Raw genomic sequence first — 20,736 nt, forward strand, 5'->3', positions numbered from 1 at the left:
GGTGTGCTGGCATTAGGTGGGAAGCATAAATAGTAAGACTGTGGTCCTGGCCAGTCCAGGCATAAATGAGAAATCCTTTATGAAAAACACCTAAAGCAAAAAGGGCTGGAGGCATGACTCAAGTGGAAGAGCACCTGCCTAGCAAGTGCAAGGCCCCAAGTTCAAACTCTAGCACTGAAAAACAAAACAAAACAATTAATGTTGGATGTAAAGAGGCTGAAGCAGCAGGGTTATGAGTTCCAGGCTAGCCTTAGCTACATAGCAAGAGCCTGCCTCAAAAAAAAAAAGTTGGCTATCAGAAAAACAAACCAAAGGCATTTTCCCCTAAATTACATTAGCATTCTCTTCTTTTTTCTGAAAAAAGTTTATTGATGGTGTACTTTCAAAATATTTGGAACCTTCTCTAACTTATCAAAGTACCATTTATACCCATATTGAGCCTGTAAAAAACAAAGCTATCTTAGATCTAAACATGTAAAGTTCATTTTAGTTGTCTTTAAAATAAGATCTTTAAATTGTATCTGGAAAGATGTAATGAAAAGTCTTTTTTTTTTTTTTGGCAGTACTGGGGTTTGAACTCAGGGCCTCAAGTTTGCTAGGCAGACACTCTTACCACCACTTGACCATCCCATTCGCCCTTTTTTTGTGATGGATTTTTTGAGATAGGGTCTCATGAACTATTTGTGTGAGCTGGCTTGGAACTGTGATTCTCCTGACCTCTGCCTCCTGAGTAGCTAGGATTGCAGGTGTAAGCCACTGGTGCCTGTGAAAAGTATATTTTCATGTATGGCAGGAGGAAAAGAAAATGAGCAAAATGCTTTTGTTAAACAACTGTACAATTTTTTGACAGTACTAAGGTTTGAACTCGGGGCCTCATGCTTGCAAGTGCTCTACCACTTGAGCCGCACCTCAGTCCTGAATTAAGGGTTTTTAAAATAGTGGTAGTGTCCCACACCCCTTTATTCAACTTCTGGAAACCTATTCCCAAAAGAATATAAAATGGAGAAAAAACTCTGCACCAAGACCTTCTTTTCCAAATTACTTTTTTAAAAATTTTATCATTTTTACATTTACTCACATGTGTATCCATTGTTTGGGCCACCTTCCCCTCAGACCGCCCCCAAATTACTTTAACAAATGAAAAAAAAATGGAAGTACTCTCCAGTGTAGCTGCTTACTTTCTGTTTCTCAGCTTTTATGCACTGCACATTTAAGATGAAATTATTATAAAACATACATAAAAAATGGTGCCTGGAGCTGGGTGGTGCTTGCCTAGCATGTGCATGGCCCTGGGTTCAAGTCACCCCACATCAAAAAAAAGAAGAAAATGATACCCAACATTTATACAATTGAACCTTAAAAATTTTTTAATTTATTATTGTTATTTTTATTATTATAAGTTTTTTAAGAGAAGGTCTCAATATATGTCCAGACTGGCCTCAAATTCACTATGTAGCCCAAGCTGGCCTTGAAGTCACCATTTTTCTGCCTCAGCCTCCATAGAGCTGGGATTACAGCCATGCACCATCATGGCAGTCTAATCTTTTTTAAAAGAATACAGTAGTCCCCCTTATCCACAGCAGATACATTCCAGGACCTCCAGTGCATGTCTGAAATCACAGATAGTAGCAGACTCTATATATAGTGCCATGTTTTTTCCTACACATACATACCTGTGACAAAGTTTAATTTCTACATTAAACATAGCAAGAGGTTAATCTTAATAACTAATAAAATAGAATAATTATAACAATGTACTATAATAAAGAACATATGAATATGGTCTCTCTCAAAACATTTTATTGTACTTTTGTCTTTTCACTTAAAGGAAAGCACTTTATCAATTCTCTTTGTTATATCCAAATCACTAGCATCACAACTCTTGTGTTTTGGAGTCATTATTAAGTAAAATTATGGTTATTTGAACACAAGTACTGTGATAGTGCAACAGTTGATCTGATAACTGGGATGGCTACTGCCTAATAGGGAGGCAGCATATCCGGCATGCATATGCTGCTTTAGGGGATGATGATTTGGGATGGTGCAAGATTTCATCATGCTACTCAGAAGGGCAACTTAAAACTTCAGCATTATTTCAGAAGTTTCTCATTAACTTCAGACTGACATTGACCATGAGTAACTAAAACCACAAAAATGGAAACCACAGATGAAGGGGACATCTAATAAATCAGTGAAAACCATCAAAAGATATTCTTTACTGAAGAAGTTGAGGCTATCTGAAAAATAACTAAAGCAAAAAAGGGATGGGCATGTGGCACAAGTGGTAGATCACCTGGCAAGACCTTGAGTTCAAACCCTCATACTACAAAACAACAAACAAACAAGCACCCAGTTTACTGGCTTAACTATAGAACAGTAAACACTTAATGTTTTTCATCATTCTGTGGAATTGCTGGGGAGTTCTGATCTCAGCTCAGTTGGGATTGGATGCTCTAGAATGGTCTGGTTCACATGTCTGGTGATTGGCAGGTTAGTTGGTCTAAGGGACCACACTCATACTTCTGTAAATGCTTAGATGTCAGATGGGGTAATGACAATGTGTTATCCCTCAGGTTAGTGGGGATTATCTACATGGTGGTGGAAGAGTTCCCAGTAGCAAGACAGAGTTAGCCCTAGTTACAATAAGACTCTCCTATCACATCTGCTAATGTCCCATGTTTCTGTGATGGGGAAGGGAGCACTTTTCTGTTTCAGCTGTTGACATCATCTAGTGGGGTTGCTTTCTCAGGCCCTCTACTATACCCTGATAAAATCAAACAAGTCAGCAAGGAGGTAGATCTTCCTAGGGTCCTATAGGAATATAATTCTTAATCTCAAAAGCAATGGGAAGCCATAAAGTAGTTTAGAAGGAAAAAAGATCAGATCACTTGAGCTGCAGTAAGAATAGTCAGAAGCTTTGACAAAGCAGGGTGTGGTAGTTTGTGCCTGTAATCCTAGCATTTGTAAAGTGAAGGCAAAAGGATTGAGAGTTCCAGCCTGTCTTGAAAAAAATGAAAAAATATTTTCACAGCAAGGAGAATAGTGAGATAAGGCTTTAGTCATAGATCAAGAGATAGGCCATAATTATTATTATTATTATTAAGCAAAAAATGGGTACTATGGTTTAAATGCTTCCCCTGAAATTCATGTGTTGGAAACTAATCTTTAGCGCAACAGTATTGGGAGAGGTAGGAGGTGATTAGGTCATGAAGACCCTGTTTTTATGAACGGATTGATGGTACTGCAGAAGTTGGTTACTTATCTCAAGAATAGGCCACTTTGCCCTCTTATTCTTTTGCCCTTCTGCTTTCAGCCAAGGGATGATGCAGCATGAAAGCTTGCTCCAGATGGGGCCCCTCAAGGCTGGACTTCCCAACCTCCAGAATTATAAGTAAATTACCCAGTCTCAGGAATTCTGTTATAGCAATAAAAAACAGAATAAGAAGACTAGAGAAGGGCTCAAGTGGTAGAGCAGTTGCCTAGAAAGCCCAAAGCCCTGAGATCAATGCCAAGTACCAATAAAAAAGAAAAAGAAAAAAAAAAAAGACTAAGACAATGGGTGAGTCTAGAGTTTGCGTGAATTCTAACGGAAGGATCCAATATTCTAAGAGACTAAACGGAGATTCCTGAGAACTGAGAAAGGAAACCATATGAAGGTTTCATACAGGCTAGAACACACAATCCTCCTGCCTTCACCTTTCAAATGCTGGGATTATAGGTATGTACTATCATGCCAAGTTTTCTTTTTTTTTTTGAAAGGTTTGGTTTTAAGGGCTGGGGATGTAGCTCTGGGGTACAGCACTCACCTAGCATGAAAGAAGGCTCTGGGATTGATCCCTAGCACCAAAAAAAGTTTGGCTTTTAAGAAAAAAAAACTTCATACAATAAGATTGACTTTATTTTTGTCATATATAGTTTGATGAATTTTAACATATGTATAGATCCATGTAACTACCACCATAACCAGGATTCAGAAGAGTTCTATCACCCCCAAAACTTCCTTTTCACTATACTTTTATTAGTTACCCTTCTACCTTCTCCTTGCTGCTGTCAATCACTGACTTATGCTCCATTACTGCCCTTTTAATATGTTTAAGAATGTCATTTGAGACTGACTTGTTTCACTCAGCAAAATGCCTTTATTGTTATGTTATAATGCCTAATTTTAGCAGATATCAATTCTGCATTCCTTTTTCTTGCCAAATGACATTCCATTAGGAATCAAGTTCTGATAGCATTCCCCAGGTCAGTAAGCAATACCACTACTCTACCAGTTACTTGGGTCCAAAATCTTGGCATCCTTCTTGACTCTCTCCTCCGAATGATACAACCTGCCTTTCAGCAAATGTTGGTGTCTCCACTTTCAAAATACACCTGGAATCTGATCACTTCTTATCACCTGAATGGCCATCATCTAGTTCAGGCCACCATCATCTTCTTCCAGGATTAGTACGTCTACCTTAGCCCTCTACCCTTAGAGTCTACTCTCTGTTTCACAGCTTTTACAGACTTAAATCTGGTCATGTTACTCTTCTGCTGAAAACTACCCAGTAGTTTTAGAGATAATAAGCAGAGTTGCTATGGCCTACAAGGCCCCCCGTGATTCGGCCCCTGGGTACCTCTTTAATCTCATCTCCTACCACCCTATACCCCCCAAAATTCAGTCTGTGTCAGCCATAGGGCCTCCCTGCTATTCCAGTGACGTGTCAAGCATGTTCCTTCCTCAGAGCATTTAAATTTGCTGTCTCTCTGCTGGAACACTTTCTCTAGATATCCACATGGCTCACCCACATCAAGTCAATTCCAGTTTTTGCTTAAGAGCTCCTTATCAAAGGGTTTTTCTCTAATACCTAAAAATAGCAGCTACCTGATACCACTGCTTAATCCCTACCCTGCTTTGTCCTTCATAGCCAGTATCCCTGACACATATTTGTTTCTCTGTCCTCCAAACTAGTAAAGACACTTGAGGGCAGGAAATTAATTTTGTTACCACTCAATAAGCTGAGATGAGTGCCTGGCCTGGGATATACTGGGAGTTCAATGAATATTTTTTATTACATAATTCATAGAAAAGACAGGATGGACATTCTATATTTTCTGTTACTTATATGGTATAATAATTAGGGGAAGTGGTATAGGAGGTGTAGGATTAGCAATTTGCAGAGATCATGAAGAGCAAGTTAACTCGAATATAGTGACATTTCCAGTCACAAAGTCCATTTAAAGGGTGATAACTTACTGATACCAATGTGTTCAGCAGAACAATTTTGTTGTTTTTTGTTTGAGACAGGTCTTGCTATGTAGGTCAAGCTGGCCTCAAACTCACTGTGTAGCCCAAGGTGGCCTAGAACTCTCCATCCTCCTGCCTCAGCCTCTACAGTGCTGGGATTACAGGTGTACACCTGGCAGCAGGACAATTTTCTGTGGCAAGGTACAAGCATGGAGAAGTATGTAGGTCCATCCAGGATGGGGGTCTTATTTGGGGATAAGGAAGCGTTAGGTGGGGATTGAGATTAAGAGCGGGATTGTAACGATGTACCATTGACTCTAAAATGGCTAAAGAAGGGAGCAAAGAGTGGAAGAGGTCAATGTATATGAGACAAAGTAGAGGCTTTCAGGAGATTGGAGGTTTTGATAAAGTGAAAGAACACACGCTAAAATTCTTGAGCTGTCAAGCTGAGAGGATAGCAGGCTGTGGTTGGACAGGGGGATGTTCAAATTACGAATTTATGACGGCACTTTCTGGTGACAAGGTCCAGGTTTTGACTGGGATCGGGAGGCTGATGTGTAAGCGGTACTTAAGAGATGGAGCTCGAGTGGGTTGTCAACCTGGACTGAAATAGTCAAGGAAGATGGGCAGAGGGGACAAAGTGAAGACAAGGACTTGCGTGACAAATCGACAGATGTTCAGTACGGAGGTGGTTAAACGGACCGCAAAGGTTAAGAGGAAGCGTCGGAAAGTCAATGGCTTTTACAAGGGGCGCCGGTATTCCGCACGTAGGCCTCACTTTTGGAACCTGGGAATGAAAATACCCATCCGTGTGAGGGGGTTCCAGAGGCTGCAGCATCCTCAGGACACAGCCAGGTCCCAGTCAAAGAGCCGAAGAAGCTCTGAGAAAGCTGATCTAAAAGCGGCAATGCCTGAGAAACACCGGTTTGAAGACAGGAGACTGGGGAGGGGACCGAAGCAGCAGAAAACTCTTAACACTTCTTCAGCTTATTAACCACCCCTTCTCCTCCTCCCCGCCCACTTACTACCCGAAACACCTTAACGTCTGCAGTCGGCAAACAACAGTGCATCCAGCCCCGGCTCTTTTCAACTCCCCGCGGAAGCACGCCCACCGGAACTCTTCAGGTCTGCGCTTTCTCATTGGCTGAAGTCTCCACCAGCTTCAACTCACTTCCGCTTACGACTCAGGTGGGCGGAGCCGTCCCTAGGAGTCGCTTCCGCCTCGCCCCACCTCTTGTTTCCTTTTTAGCTGCTTCCGGCTCGAGACCCCGCCCCAGCTCAGGAGCCCCGCCCCTCTCCACCCCTCCCCCGCCCCGGGCTGGCAGGCCGGCCCCGCGGCGCCGCTTCCGGTGCGGGCCCCGCCCCGGCTGTGGCCCCCGGCTGCGGAGAAGTCGGAGACGCAGCTGCTGCGCCGGGGCCTGAGCCGCCGCCTCCTCCCTTCTAGCGAACCGGGAGCGCCCCGCACAGGTAAGCTGCGCGGATCTTGGCTCCCTCAGCCCCGGCGGGAGCAGGACTGTGGCAGGTGGAGGGGACCGACATGGGGAAGGAGGCAGGTGTGCAGGGGAGAAGCGAGGGCGCGGGCCGGCGGAGCGCCGGGGCCGCGGAGGAAAAGTGAGAGTGCTGGGAGGAGCCCTGGGCGCCCGGTGCCCACAGAGGTGATTTTAGATAAAGGGATGGGGAGGCTCCGGGGCCCCTGGAAACTGAAAGGGCCAGGATAGGTGGGGTTGGGGCGATCCGAGAAAAGCCAGCGGATTGGCCGGGAGGACTTGAGGGGTAAAAGTGCGTTGGGGTGCTAATAAAGAATGGGAGGGAGTGACCCGAGAGAGGCTCCAAGGGCCCCGGGGGTCCGGCAGCGAAGGTAAGGGGAGTGGTCACCACCACCGGGTTCAGACCTGCAAGCAGTCGCTTGCTCCGGGTTGGGTGGTCCGGGAACTTCAGGGGAAATGGGGAATGATGGGGTTTAGATTTCTGAGATGTAAGTTCTCTAAATGTAGTCAGACGGTATTGTTTGGATCACTGGCTATTTAAAGACTGGGGTAAGATGGGCTTTTTGGGGGAGAATGTGTGTATTGTGAGTTGTAGAACTGAGTCATCGCAGACCTACTAAAGAGGCTGCGGGACCTCTCCCCCACTGCTGGGGGCCTCTCCCCCACTGCTGGGGACCTCTCCCCCACTGCTGGGGGCCTCTCCCCCACTGCTGGGGACCTCTCCCCCACTGCTGGGGGCCTCTCCCCCACTGCTGGGGACCTCTCCCCCACTGCTGGGGACAGCCTGCAGAGAAGATGGTGCCACAAGACAAGAAGCAGTTGTTAGGTGACTGTCAGGACTTGGTTGAAAAATTACTTCTGATTGAGATTGATCCACTGCAATAATTATAATTTTTAAATGACCACTGAATTGTTTTATTCTATTGTTTAATTTTCTTTGACCCAAATTGTTTTTCACTTTAAATGGGCACTTTTGCCAGCAGAATTTAATGTCCCTGTTTTCGTGCCTTGTTAATCTCGAAGAAGAGCTAAGGCAGAATGGAAGTGTTGCTGCAGGCATAACTCATACTTTGTAAACTGCCAAGAGAGGAAGTAAAGTCAGTAAGAGGCAAATTGGAATTTGAATCACAGAATACAAAAGGCACAACCACGGCATCTAAAATAAACACAAAATGAGAGTTTAAATCTCTACTTTGTGTGTGTGTGTATGTGTGTAGCTTTAGAAATTGTTCTTTTTTTTTTTCTTTAACAGTAACGTATAAAAAAAATCCATAAATCCAAGCCGTTTTTGTTGCTAGGGATGTGATTACTTTGCCTCAAAATTTCGAAGGAGCTAAAAACATTTTGCTTTTTTCATCTTTCAACCCAATCCTAAAATCCTGTAACAATGCAGATATCAAGTCCTGACCTGTGCAATGCAGCTTCTTCTTTCAAGTGATAACAAAATTGCACACCGTGTTGCAAGTCTTGTTCACCCCTAAATTTGCCCTTGCATAGTAATCCATTCACTTAGGGAGACTTGCTGAGAAAACATAACTCAAGTGAAGTTTGTTGGGGGGTGGGAGCCTGGAGGGGAGGGGGCAAGGGTGTGAAAGGGATATGTGTTTGGAGACTGGTTGGTAAGAATGCAGATAAACCTGCCCCCAGAATACTTTTAGCCTGAAAACCTTTTCTTTTTGTATTCTTAATAGCATAACTATCATACTAGAAGTGAATCAGAATAAAAGGGGTTGTGAGATTTTTTTTTGGTTTTTAAAAAAGAGGCATTAGCTTGTTTAGACAATGTTGATACCTGTTTCAAATTAATTAACTTTAAAATCTCCAGAGGAATTCCTCTCCCCCCCCCCCCCCCCCCCCGTTTGTTTTTGAGCAAGGATTGCAATTTGAGACTCTTGACTCCTTGCTGTTTCTTTCTTTCATGTTGTTGAAATTGGATTCTTTTTGAGACTATAATGTCCAGTTAGCCTGCTTCAGTCCACTCAACAAACAGGCTGGCAATTTGATCTGAGAAATTCAAAAAGTTTAAGCCCGAGAGTAGTTTGCTTGGTCTTGCTTTTTCTGTAAGAGAAGTCATTCAGTCTGCCTGATAGTTCTGTGTCTAGCTTGGATGGTTATCTTTCTCCAGTGGGCCTGGGAATATAAGCAATATTCTCTCTTTCACAAGCGGGCCCTTCTTTTCCTTTATTATTGTGTTTTTCACAGTTACAGTTCAGTTACTTTTGGATAATGAGCAGATTACTGTTTGATAATGTGAGAGAGAGAGAGATCAGAACACAGATATTAGCAGAATAAATATCTGGATTTGCTTCCTTAAAATCCTTCTTTAAAATCCTCAATAGTCTACCAGTACTGAGATTCACCCCCTCTTATGTCCTGTTCCTCTTCTTCCTCACTCCTCAAGCCCCACCACTCCAGGTTTAAGAGCATGTGTTTATTGTTCAGAATTCTTAGCCCTTTACTGGAGAAAAGAAAGCCTTTTATACTTATTTTATGTAGTTTTTTCCCCCCTTCTTCCTTGTGGTTTGGCTAATCTCTTAAGGTATAGACCCAGTGTGCCTGCTGGGCCGTGCCCAGGTTCAGAGCCATGCCAATCTGTGGGTGAAGCTTGAGACAATAATGGAGCCACTGCAGCAGCAGCAGCAGCAACAACAACAACAACAGAAGCAACCACATCTGGCTCCTCTGCAGATGGATGCCAGAGAGAAGCAGGGACCACAGATGAGAGAAGCCCAGTTCCTGTATTCCCAAAAGCTAGCCACACAGCCGCCTCTTCTTTCTGCCACACCTGGGAGACCTTCTGGCAGCCCTGCCCTGGGTTCCTTAGCCAGAGTTCTACCTGCCACACCAGTGACCCGAGTGTTTGAACGTAGCAACATGAACTCAGAGCCTGAGGAAGAGGAAGGATTGGAAGATGAGGATGGGGATGATGATGTTGCAGAGGTGGCTGAAAAAGAGGCCCAGGCTGCTTCTAAATATTTTCACGTTCAGAAAGCAACTCGCCAAGAGCCCAGAGCAGCACCCATGTCTAGTCTGCTTCCAGCACCAGGGCTCCCAGCACAGGTACAACAAGCTAAAGAAGACCATACCAAAGATGCTTCCAAGGCTCCACCTTCTGTCTCCTCAGCTGGGCAGTCGAGCTGGAATCTGGATGAGCAGCTTAAGCAGGTCAGTCCTTCTGCTATGGGAAGCCACTGGGTCTTCCTGAAGGCTAGCTAGAGAGGGTACTGGACAGCTGGGGCAGGGGCTGTTCCAGTCTGGACCTTTTCACCCCACTTCACTGCCACACAGCCTAGATATGAGTATAATGAATTTTTTCTTATTTGTTTACTGGAGCGGGGGATGTATGTAGCTCAGTGGTAGTATGTGTGCTTAGTATGCTCAAGACCCTGGGTTCAATCCCCAGAACAAAAAAAAGAAAGAAAGAAAAGTTTGTTTTCTTGATTAAAGCAATGAAGTATCTTAAGTTACTCTTCATGTACTTTGTTTCAAGTTTAATGTGAAAGAATGTCAGTACGATCTGGTTTTTTTTTTTTTTAAAGGAAGGATGAGGTTGCAACAATGTTATGAAGACTGCCTAAAAATGAATTGCATGACTCTTAAGAGTTTTTCTAATAGTAATGTAAAATAACAATTTTATGCAACAGTGCCTTAGTGCCAGGCTAACCCAAGATCATGCTTTTAAGGACAATTTGTTTTTTGTAGCTGAATATAACTGATGAAGTACTTGTATTGTATGTATTTCCCAACAAAGATCCTTATAGACATGATTTCATTTCACCTTTACATCATCTGCTTAGATAGACCTCAAAAAATTCTCTGTTTAGTCAAGGAATACTGAAGTGACTTTAAACATGGCTGAATATCTGTGTTGGTAAGTTTTGTTCTGGTTTTTTTTTTTTCCTGTGGTGCTAGGGATCCAACCCATGGCCTCACATATGCTAGTAGGGAGCTTTCTAAAAAGTCAGTCTGTAGCCAGGCATGGTGGTGAAAGTCTGTAATCCCATCACTGAAGAGCTAGACACAGGAGTTTGAGGCAACCCTGAACTACAGAGTGAGACCATGTCTCAAAACAAACAAAAAGGCAGACTGCAGCATGAATTATCCTGGAGAGTGGAGCTTAGGGAATTTGTTCTCCACCAAGTCTTTAACTTTCCATTTCCTTCTCTTTGTGACCTATAGTGCAATTTTTCCTCACGAGAGTGATGATAGTTGTTCCAGGATGAGTGATTTATTGGTACTTTAGGCAGGGAATTCGTGATAAAAACCCTTAGTACTCTCCATGTGGCACAGTGGTGCTGTTTAGAACTCATTTCTGAAGAGCTGTGGGCTTACAAAGGGCAACCAAGAAGTCCTTTGGAAGCTGAAAGATCCTTTGGAGCTGAAAAATCAAACATTTTTGGATCAAGGAGCCCTGTGCAGTCGACATGAGTTTTTCAACAATGGTATTTGTAGTAAGTTGTAGACTGAAAAATTGGCTCAAATCCCATCTCTTCCATGTCTTACCCTTCTGATCTTTTGATAATCTCTAAATTGCTCTGAGTCTGTGCCTCCCATGAATGTTGTGAGGATTAGGGAGCTAGCCATGTGAACATCTGTCCAGTGCCAGGCACACAGTAGCTAGTATTACCGTAGGAGCTGTCTTGTGCAAACAGTGCCCACTTCTTCTGCATCCACAGTGACATACTTCTGAAGTAGGGAAGATTACTGAGATGCACAGTGTTCCCTGCCATCACACAGGGAGGCAGAGGCAGAGGAAGAGGAAGACCAGAATCAGAATCCCAGCTTCCACGACAGCAGCTCTCTGGCCAGCAGCCCAAACCCGCCTCTTGGCTGATTACTTTGGTTTAGTGAAACATCTGTGAGTTGCCGGCAGCCCTCACAACTGCTGTGTGGTTGGCACAGTTCCACGCTGGCCGCTGAGTCAGCTCATAGTGGGATCCCGCCCTGACAGCGCTGGGAAAGTTCAGGCCTGAGGCGCCTGGGCTGCCCCCGCCTTGGCAGCTGGCCAGCCTCTGTGTGTGTGCGGTCGTTCCTAGAAAGTGCAGCCGCGTGTGAGGAACAAGTGGAGCTCCAGAGCCTGTCTGTCTTCAGGAAGTGCAGCAGGTGTTGAGGTCAAGCCATTAGAGCTTTGAAAAAAGAGACTCTTCAGAACTGGCGTGTGCATGTGCACACGTGTGTGCCGTGGCAGGGCGCCCAGTCCTGAGTCCAGGATGGCAGCAGCCCCATGGTTACATCGCTCAGTGCTCTGGGGGCTGGCTTTTGGCAACCGAAACCCTTTGAGTTCATTTAAGTTTCTGAGGCATACTTGCTAATTATAGACTGCCTTGCAGAGCATCTGCCAAAATGGTTTCATAAATGGCAGCATATCTGAGGCCTAATCTCTCACCCTAAATTTACCTTCTCCCCTGAATTTGGACATCAGGAACTAAGCCAGGGAGGCGTTGGGTAACTGACTTAAAACCCTAAATATGCTTGGGGTTTAAGTAAGTGTAGGGTTTTTTGTTGTTGTTGCTGTTTGTTTGTTTTTAAACAAGTTTTGCTTTGGAAGGAGGACTAAACTCTCTTTTGGGGAGAAGTCATGAAGACCATGAGACTAGCTCTTACTGTTCCGTGTGTTTTCTTCCTTTTTGGAGTTGCTTCTGCAGAGTGAAAAAAAGAGCAGCCCTTGCTCTAGCAACAGTTCAGAGACCTTTACAGCTGACACATGATCTTACTGCTTTGGTGTAACTGTCCATTTTGTTTTAAATAACAGGCTTGGGCAGAATCCTCTTTATGCCAGGGCTATGCTCAGAGAAATAACGTGCCTCTCCCTCAAAGAGTGCCAGGTCTAGCAGTGGTGCCTTGGGAACCTCCAGGTGGGCTGGGCTGAAGCTGGGTTGCAGTAACTTCACTCTGTCCTGAGTCTGCTGAAGCCTAGCCCCCAATCTGCACTAAGGTGTAGATGTTTTAAAATAGGGTTTTGTTTCAAACATTCACATGCCAAAGTAAAACATTATTTTCTACAGTATAGCTTAGCTTGGCCAACCAATAAGAATACTCGATAAGAATTCCCCTAGATTTGGTGCGTGTGTTGGGAGGCAGACATCTGCAAACTGAAAAGTGAAACTAGGAAGTTTAAGGGTGCCACAGATTATCCTTTGTTTTGAAATCCCTTAGAACATGTTAAGTCAAAATTATTTTATGGATTCCCTTAGAAGAAACTCTCAGAAAATATTTGCTTCCCAAGGTCTGGGTCGTTAGAGTGTAGTACTCTCTGACACCAGAATGATGGGAAGATGGATAACACCATGGAGCCCAGTATTCTAAAACCAGTCAGATTTCAGTGGGCAGAGTAAATAATTGTAAAACAAGAAAACAAAGGACTGAGTGTCCTTTTTCTCAAAGGAGATCACACAGCCTTCTTCGGGGGTGGGGGGCGGGTTTCTCGCCTTTTAGGGGTGGTCTTCTGTCACCAGTAGAGGCAATACAGGCTTTGTCTGTCCTGAGCCCATTAGTAGAGCTAGGTTTCCTTCCATAGAATAGGAAGATGAGCGATGGCTTGATAAGCATGTAGGGGTCAGAGTGTCTATGTCTGGTTTTCTGCATACTTTGGCAGTCACTTTGGTTACTGTGTATGGCTTTGCATAGCCAGCTCAGTGCAAAGCACTAGGTGTCATTGCTCAATAAACGCTACCCCTCAGCCCTTCCTCTTAGTGTGTTTTACAAGGTTTTGTTTCAGGGTTGCCTCCTAGGATGGAAGAGTCTTATTTCAGAAAACTTGGAGTTAAAAGAATTCCTAATACTTCCTAAAGTTCACCAATCACATTCATTAATGAGAACAGGGTACTTCCAATTCTGTGCACCTGGAAGCTTTTTGGAGTGCTCTCAGCTTGAAGGTTATGTGGGCTCTGCATTTGTTGATGCAGCATCTCTGCAGGATGGAAACATAGGAGGCTCTAAGGCAGACGGGAAGAATCACCAAGTTAGATGTGCACTGGGAGACAGAGGGAGCGTAACTTGTGAAGGGGAAATTTTTTTTTTTGGAAAAAAAAATTTGATTTTGCATACAATTAGTAAAATTCTTATTAACCAGGAACAAAATCAAAATTATCCTCATCTTACTGTGAGTGATTACTTCCTGCTGGTCAAATAGCCAGCAGAGAGGCTTCTGCCCTTTTCTCCTAATGCTATGACTGTCTACAGGATTTATCTCTTTAAGTGGTAGGCCCTTTGGTTAGGCCTGTTTTTCTTGGTACATGCTTCATAACTGTGGGATGTACGAGGCTTTTTGTAAAAATTGTGCAAATTACTCCCCTCCCCCAAAAAAGTTTGTAGGCTTTCCCCACTTCCTTTTTAGGGCTGTCTTCATGCCCTTGGCTTCTACAGTCACAGTGGAGTCTTGTCTAGATCAGTGGTTCTTAGTTGAAGGTGACCCTCCTCTACTTTCCCCAGGGGACATTTTGGATTATTGTGACTGGAGCAAGGAGCAGATGTGAGACTTAGCATCTAGTTGGTAGAAGCCAGGGATATTGCCAATCCTGTAATGCACAGCACAGCCCCTCCAGTAAAGAATTGTCCAGCCCAGAGTCTCAAAGTTGAAAAGCCCTGCTTTAGATGGCGTCTCTAGAAAGAGTATATGCTGTGCTTTGTGCATATGTGACTACCTTCCAAGGCTAGATACTTCCCTAGACTCTGAACTTTGTGATTTGGTCTCAGTAACTGAAGAGTTACTTCATTTTTTTTTTTAATTTATTTTGCTTTGTGTTTGTTGTTGTTGTTATTTGTTTGGCAGCACTGGGGTTTGAACTAGGGGCCTCACACTTGCTAGGCAGGTGCTCTACCATTTGAGCCACCTTGCCAGCCTTTTTTGTGTTAGGTACTTTTAAGATGGAGTCTTTTTTTTTAAATGCCCAGGCTGGCCTCTTAAATAGCAGTCCTCCTGTTCTCTGCCTCCCAAGTAGCCAGGATTACAGGCCTGAGGGGTTGGAGTGGAGGGCAGTACTGGGTATTGAACTGGCCTTGTGCTTACTAGGCAGGCGGTCTACCACTTGAGCCAGTCTGCCAGCCCTTTTTGTGTTAGTTATTTTTGAGATAGGGTCTCACTTTATTCCCAGGCTGGCCTGAACGGTGATCCTCTTATTTGTGCTTCCCCACTAGCTGGGATGATAGGCAGGTATATGCCACTGTGCCCAGCCATTGGTTGAGATGGAGTCTCACAAACTTTTTACCTAGGCTGGCCTAGAACCACCATCCTCCCAATCTCTGCCTCTTGAATAGTTAGGATTACAGGCTTGAGCCACCATGCCTGGCACAAATCTTCTTAAAGAAATTGTTTATACTCCTTACCTTCATTTTCTCACCTCCTGTGCACTCCTCTGCACACTCCAATCTGGACCCTAACCCTTAGGTTGTTCTTGGTAAAGTTTCTGATGACCACCATGTTCTGAACCCAGGCTGCCTTGACCTCCTTTGATTTCTCAGCAGGGTTGAATACAGTAGGCCACTCCTATTTGAAAAGTCTTTTCTTTCTGCTTATTTTCTTTATCTATGTAACACTTTTTCTTCTGAATGGTATCTGAAACTCCTAGTCCTCCAGTCTCGGTCCTAAACTCTCTTTTCTATACACTCTTTTTGTGCAGTCTTTACTATCCTGGCTTTAAATACCATCTACGAGCCAGTGACTCCAGTATATATTGTTTGATCCCATCTTTCACTGAGCTCAGTGCATATATTCCCAGCTACCCGGTTAGCATTTCCATTTAGATGTTTTACTCAAATGTCAGGTTCACTACATGCAAAGCTGAACTCTTGATTTCTAACTAACTCTCTCATAAGCATTACCTCCTTTATTTCCCTTCGCAGTAAATGACATTTTTATCCCTAGTCATTCATATAGAAACCTTGAAGTTGTCTTTCTTTCATCACTCCTACTCCATGGCTCCCTGTCTGGCTCCCTGTTTCTCCCATCACCGAAGTCTTATCCATCTGCATATCTGGAGTCCTGCCACCACCATCTCCCATCTCCGCCATCATCTACCTACCTAACTAATCCAAGCAACTTTCCTACTGCTGTGCTTTCAGCAAGCTTTTGTGCCCCCCCACCTCTAATCTACTTTCCACAGCAGCTAGAGTGATCTTTTAAAAAACTAAATCAGATTATGTCACTCCTGTAATGCTCTACAAATAAGATGTTAGTTGCTATAATTATAAAAATCCAAATTCTACATAATCTGAGGCCTGTGCCTACTTCTCCAGCCTTATATTTGACAAGTTCCTGACCCATCACTGTGTGCCAATCACCCTGGCCTTTGCATATACTGGTCACCCTGCCTGGAACACTGTTGACCAGGCAGACTCTTTTTCCCTAAATATTTTTAAATTAGCATATATTAATTTACAAATGGGTTTCATTGTAAGGCCAACTCTCACCCAGCTTTTAGTTCTCACCTTCGCTGTCACTTCCTCAGAGGCCTTGTCTTCACCTCATTGTAGCTCACGTTCTCCCATTATATGCTGTCATCTAACATACTTTCATGTTTGTGTTAGTTGGTTAGTCAGATATCTGAATCTCAGATTGTAAGCTTCAGGAGGACAAGGGCTGTGCTTGCTTATTAGCATACTCCAACAAGCAGTATAGTAATGGTATAATAAACACTCAATATTTTGTTTCTTCCACTTTTCTATTTTCTCTTTTTTTGGGTGGTATTGGGAGTTTTAACTCAGGGACTCATGTGTCCTAGACAGGCTCTGTACCACATGAACCATGACCCTAGCCCTTTTTTGCTTTAGTTTTTTATTTATTTATTTGGATAGTGTCATGAGTTTTTGTCCAGGGTTAGCCTCAGACTGTGATCTTCCTACCTACTCCTTCCACACAGCAGGAATTGCAGATGTGCACCACCACAGCTGGCTTATTGATAGAGATATGGGGGTCCCACTTATGTTTTGCCTGGGCTGGCCTCTAACCATGATACTGTTGATCCCTGTCTCCCAAGTATCTGGAATTTCAGGCATGGGCACTATGCAACTGTGTTCTCTGTTCCTTTTTTTCACATGGGTGGCTCCATTTCTTAATTTTTAAAAGTAGATTTCATTGTTTTTAGAGCAGTTTTAGATTTACAGCACAATTAAGCAGAAGGTGCACTGATTTCCCACATGGCCTTCCCCTCATCCCACAGTCACAACTTCCCACCGTCAAAACCCTGCAGCACTGGGTACCTTTGGATAGTCAGTGAATTGACAGTGGCCATTTATCATCACTCAGAGTGCATGGTTTACATCAGGGTTCAGTCTTACTGAACATTCTGTTGATTTCTGTGTCCATCCTTCCCTTCCTGCCAACCCCAGGCAACCACTGGTCATCTTTAGATTGCTCCCTCAGTTGTACTGAGTACTCCTCTGTTTTTCATGAATAGTATTTGTGTGTTTATCACATTTTCTGAAATCCTTGTTACATTTTTCCTGGATCTTAGCCCCCCCATCCCCTTTTTTGGTGGCACTGGGGTTTGAACTAAGAGCTTCATGCTTACAAATCAGGTGCTCTTATCACTTGAGCACTCTGCCAGCTCTGTGATGGGTATTTTCGAGATAGGGTCTTGTGAACTATTTACCCAGCTGACTTCGAACCGAGATCCCCCTGGTCTCTGTCTCCTGAGTAGCTAGGATTACAGGCAGGAGCCACCTGCGCCCAGCTGGATCTTGCTTTTTTAAAAAAAATTTTTATTAGTATATAATAATTGTACAAGGGGTTTTGTGACTTTTGTTTTTTTTGGCGCTGGACAGGAAGCTTTATTTCATAGGGTGATGACCTAGACTCCTGTCCACAGCCCCCCACCCCTCATTGTGACATTTTCATATATGCATATGGTGTACCCAAGTTTGGTTCATTTCCTCCATTATTCTCCCTCTTCCCCCTCCCCCTTCTTAAACTGACTTAAGCATGTTTCAGTGTTCCATGTTCATACTTGTATAAAAAAGCACATCAACCACATTCACCTCCTTTACCCTCCCCCTCCCACCAGTGCCCTCCCTTAACATGACCTGTTTCACATTCCTGTCCTTCATTGTTTTAAGTGTCTGTTCATTGTTCAGTGGGGTTTTGCTTTGGCGTTTTACATCTAACTATTGTCGTATTTTAATCAGTCTAACCCCCTGAATTTTACTTTTGCTGTATCCTGCAAATTTTCCTGTGTAATGCTTCATTGTTGATTATTACTAAACTTTTATAATTTCAGTTGTGATTGCTTCTTTAACCATGGGTGTGTAAAAGTGATTTTTGGTTCCCAAATAAGTGAATTTTCTCTTTTTTCCAGTATTGACTTACTTAATCTGTTAATCTGCATTGTGATTAGAGAACTGGCATGATTCTCTGTAATTTAAGATAGGATTTTTGTTGGTCTTGTGTGTGATTAGTTTCTATCCATATGCCCTTGGAAAGAATGTGTATTCTGTTAGATGCAGCATTATATATCTCTCTGTTGGATCAAGCTTATTGTGTTACTCAAATCTTCCTTAGTCTTACTAAGTTTTCTTTGTGTGATCAGTTTCAGAGAAAGGTGAATAGTCTAGGATAAGGTTGGCTTTCTTTTGATTAGTATGTTAGATTAATTTAATACATTGATATTATGGTTGATGATACATTTGGATCTATTTCTGCCCTCCTGTTTGTTTGCATGCTTTTGGTGGGACTGGAGTTTTAGCTCCCAGGACTTTGTACCTGCAAGCACTCTGCCACATGAGCCACACCTCCATTTTGCTCTGGTTATTTTAGAGATGGGGTCTGGTGAGCCATTTACCCAGGCCTGCGTTGAACTGCAATCCTCCCTATCTCAGCCTCCCAAGTAGCTAGGATTACAGGCATGAGCCACCGGTGCCTGACTTACCCTCCTGTTTTGGATTTCAATTTAACCACAGTTTTTCTTTGTTTCTTGTTTTCTTCTTTCCTACCTTTTATAGATTTGATTAAGTTCTCTATTCAGCCATTACCTTGTCTACTGGTTTGAAAGTTACACTGTTTGTTTCTATCCTTTTATTAATTACTTTTTGGATTTTTGTTTTGTTTTTTGAGATGGGGTGTTGCTATGTTGTCCAGATTGGTCTCTCAACTGAGGACTGCCTTAGCAATCCTCTGCCTCAGCCTCTGAAGTATCTGGAACTACAGGTGCTTATTGGTTACTTTTAGATTATAATTTGCATTCTTTTTACACTACTTTCAAACATTAGTATCTTAGAAATCCTAGTTTTAACTTCTCCCTCTCCAGTCTCATCTTTTAGTTTAGAGTGGCCAGTATTTTAGCTCAAATTTGTTTTCACCTGTCACCAAGTTAGTTTTTTCCACCTAGCAGTCATATATTTAGACTTACCAAGCTTACCTATTTCTCTTTTCTCCATTATTTGTATCCTACTCCTTCTCTACCCTCATTTTCCTTTCTTTTTCATTACTAGCAAAGATTTGTGTGTAAATCTTAACTTTTCATATCTGTCTTTATTTGCTCTTACCTTTGTATCTTTGTTTAGAGCTTTGGATTCTAGATGGACCAGTATTTTCCTCACCCTTTATGAGAGGATTTCATAGTCTCAGTGACTATTTTTCCCATTGAAAAGTCTTATCAATCTAATTGTTAACCTTTGTGAATCTTTTTTATGTTTTAGTTTTTAAGATTTTTCGTATTGACTCTGATGTTTTGTACTTTCAGTACAATATTCTGGATTTGGACTTTCTTTCGTTTATCCCATTAGGCCTTCATCTGCTTCTTCACCCTCATTGTCTTCCCTCCCTCCTACCCACCACGCACCACTATTTTTCTTAATCAATGTTCTAATAAGCGTATTCGAACCTTCTTATTCGATTTTCTTGGTATCTTTTTTTATATCCTTATTTTTGTCACTCTGCATTCAATTTTCCAACTTCTAATTCTCTCTTCAGCTCTATCTGTTCTACTTTGAAGTTGTTTGTCTTAATCATTGTATTCTAAATTTTTGGCATTTAAAATTTTGCTTGTTCTTATTCTATGGCTTCTAGTCCTTTTAGCTCTTTGGACATATTTAACTTTTTTAAGCTTTCTATTGTAGAATTCACTAAAATTCAAACATACAAAAGAAGAGAAAATGTTAATGAGCTATTATTGTCCTTACCCAGGACTATGATATTTCTTTAATGAATCATACACATTTGAGCACTCTTTTCAAACATGCTTATTTGAAAGATGCTTTTAGGTTAGGGTGCCATTCACCCTTTGTCCTGTCACTCTGCAGGTTTGTTTCCTCTTACCCTGGTTTGTTTTTGTTTTTCTGTGTAAGCTCATTTTGAGTGGGGATTTGTTTCTGGAAGCACTCACTCCTAAAGAGAGTTTTATTTTCCCTTCTGCTGGGGCTCCACATGGTTAGCTAGTAGTGTGAATTTGGAGTTAACATCTGTGCCTAGTGAGAGCCTGAGTTTCTATGGACACTTACCATGGGGCCCCTGGCAGATGGCAAGGTTCTTGCTGCTTTTCCAGGCTGGTGGGCAGTTTTTACAGGCCACCAGTAACAGTAATAGATGTAGTCTTTCAAGGCTTCTGGCTTTAATGCAGTTCTTTCAGTTCTAGTTCCCACCACGCAGGGGACCTGCAACCTGGACTCCTCTCCTGAGGCATGAGGGAGGTGATTAAATCCCTGTCCTCAGCCCTGAGCTGTTAAGAACTATGACTGGGTCCCTTTTTCCCTTGAGCCCTTCAGCTTTGGCCCTTGTTCACTGCTTACTGATTTGTTCTTTTTGTTCCCGGCACTATGAGCCTTGCTTTCTTTCTCGATTTCGTGCTTAGCTTTATGTGTAGGAGGTGCAGAGTGTTCAATTTTATCTAGCATGTCTACGTGAGGTTTTCTGGGGGCAGGGGCAAGGCGGTAGAATGCCTCCACATAAGGCTGTCCTTACTCATGGTTTTGTTTGCGTCTTTGTTTTCTTCTTTTTGTTTTTTTAACAGCTAAGACTTTTTGACCTCTTCTGTGGCAAATGCTAGCTTTATTTCATTGAGCTGTGTGAGGCAGGCCCTAATATCATCC

At 42.9% G+C, this 20,736-nt stretch overlaps 1 protein-coding gene across 2 annotated transcripts in view; it reads left to right on the forward strand.

The window, feature by feature from the left end:
- The first annotated feature begins 6,591 nt into the window (after window positions 1–6,591).
- Window positions 6,592–20,736, forward strand: part of Arid3b (AT-rich interaction domain 3B) — a 46,180-nt gene continuing 32,035 nt past the window's right edge. Inside the window, exons 1-2 of one of the 2 annotated variants that reach the window (XM_020165640.2) lie at window positions 6,592–6,697; window positions 9,257–9,882. In XM_020165640.2, coding sequence (XP_020021229.1) covers window positions 9,334–9,882 — 549 coding nt within the window. In that variant the 5' untranslated portion in view covers window positions 6,592–6,697; window positions 9,257–9,333. Of the gene's footprint in view, window positions 6,698–9,213; window positions 9,883–20,736 lie in introns of both variants that reach the window. The other variant, XM_074061475.1, reaches the window with a different exon arrangement.

The sequence above is a fragment of the Castor canadensis genome, chromosome 19, assembly GCF_047511655.1.
Source record: "Castor canadensis chromosome 19, mCasCan1.hap1v2, whole genome shotgun sequence".
NCBI lineage: Eukaryota > Metazoa > Chordata > Mammalia > Rodentia > Castoridae > Castor > Castor canadensis.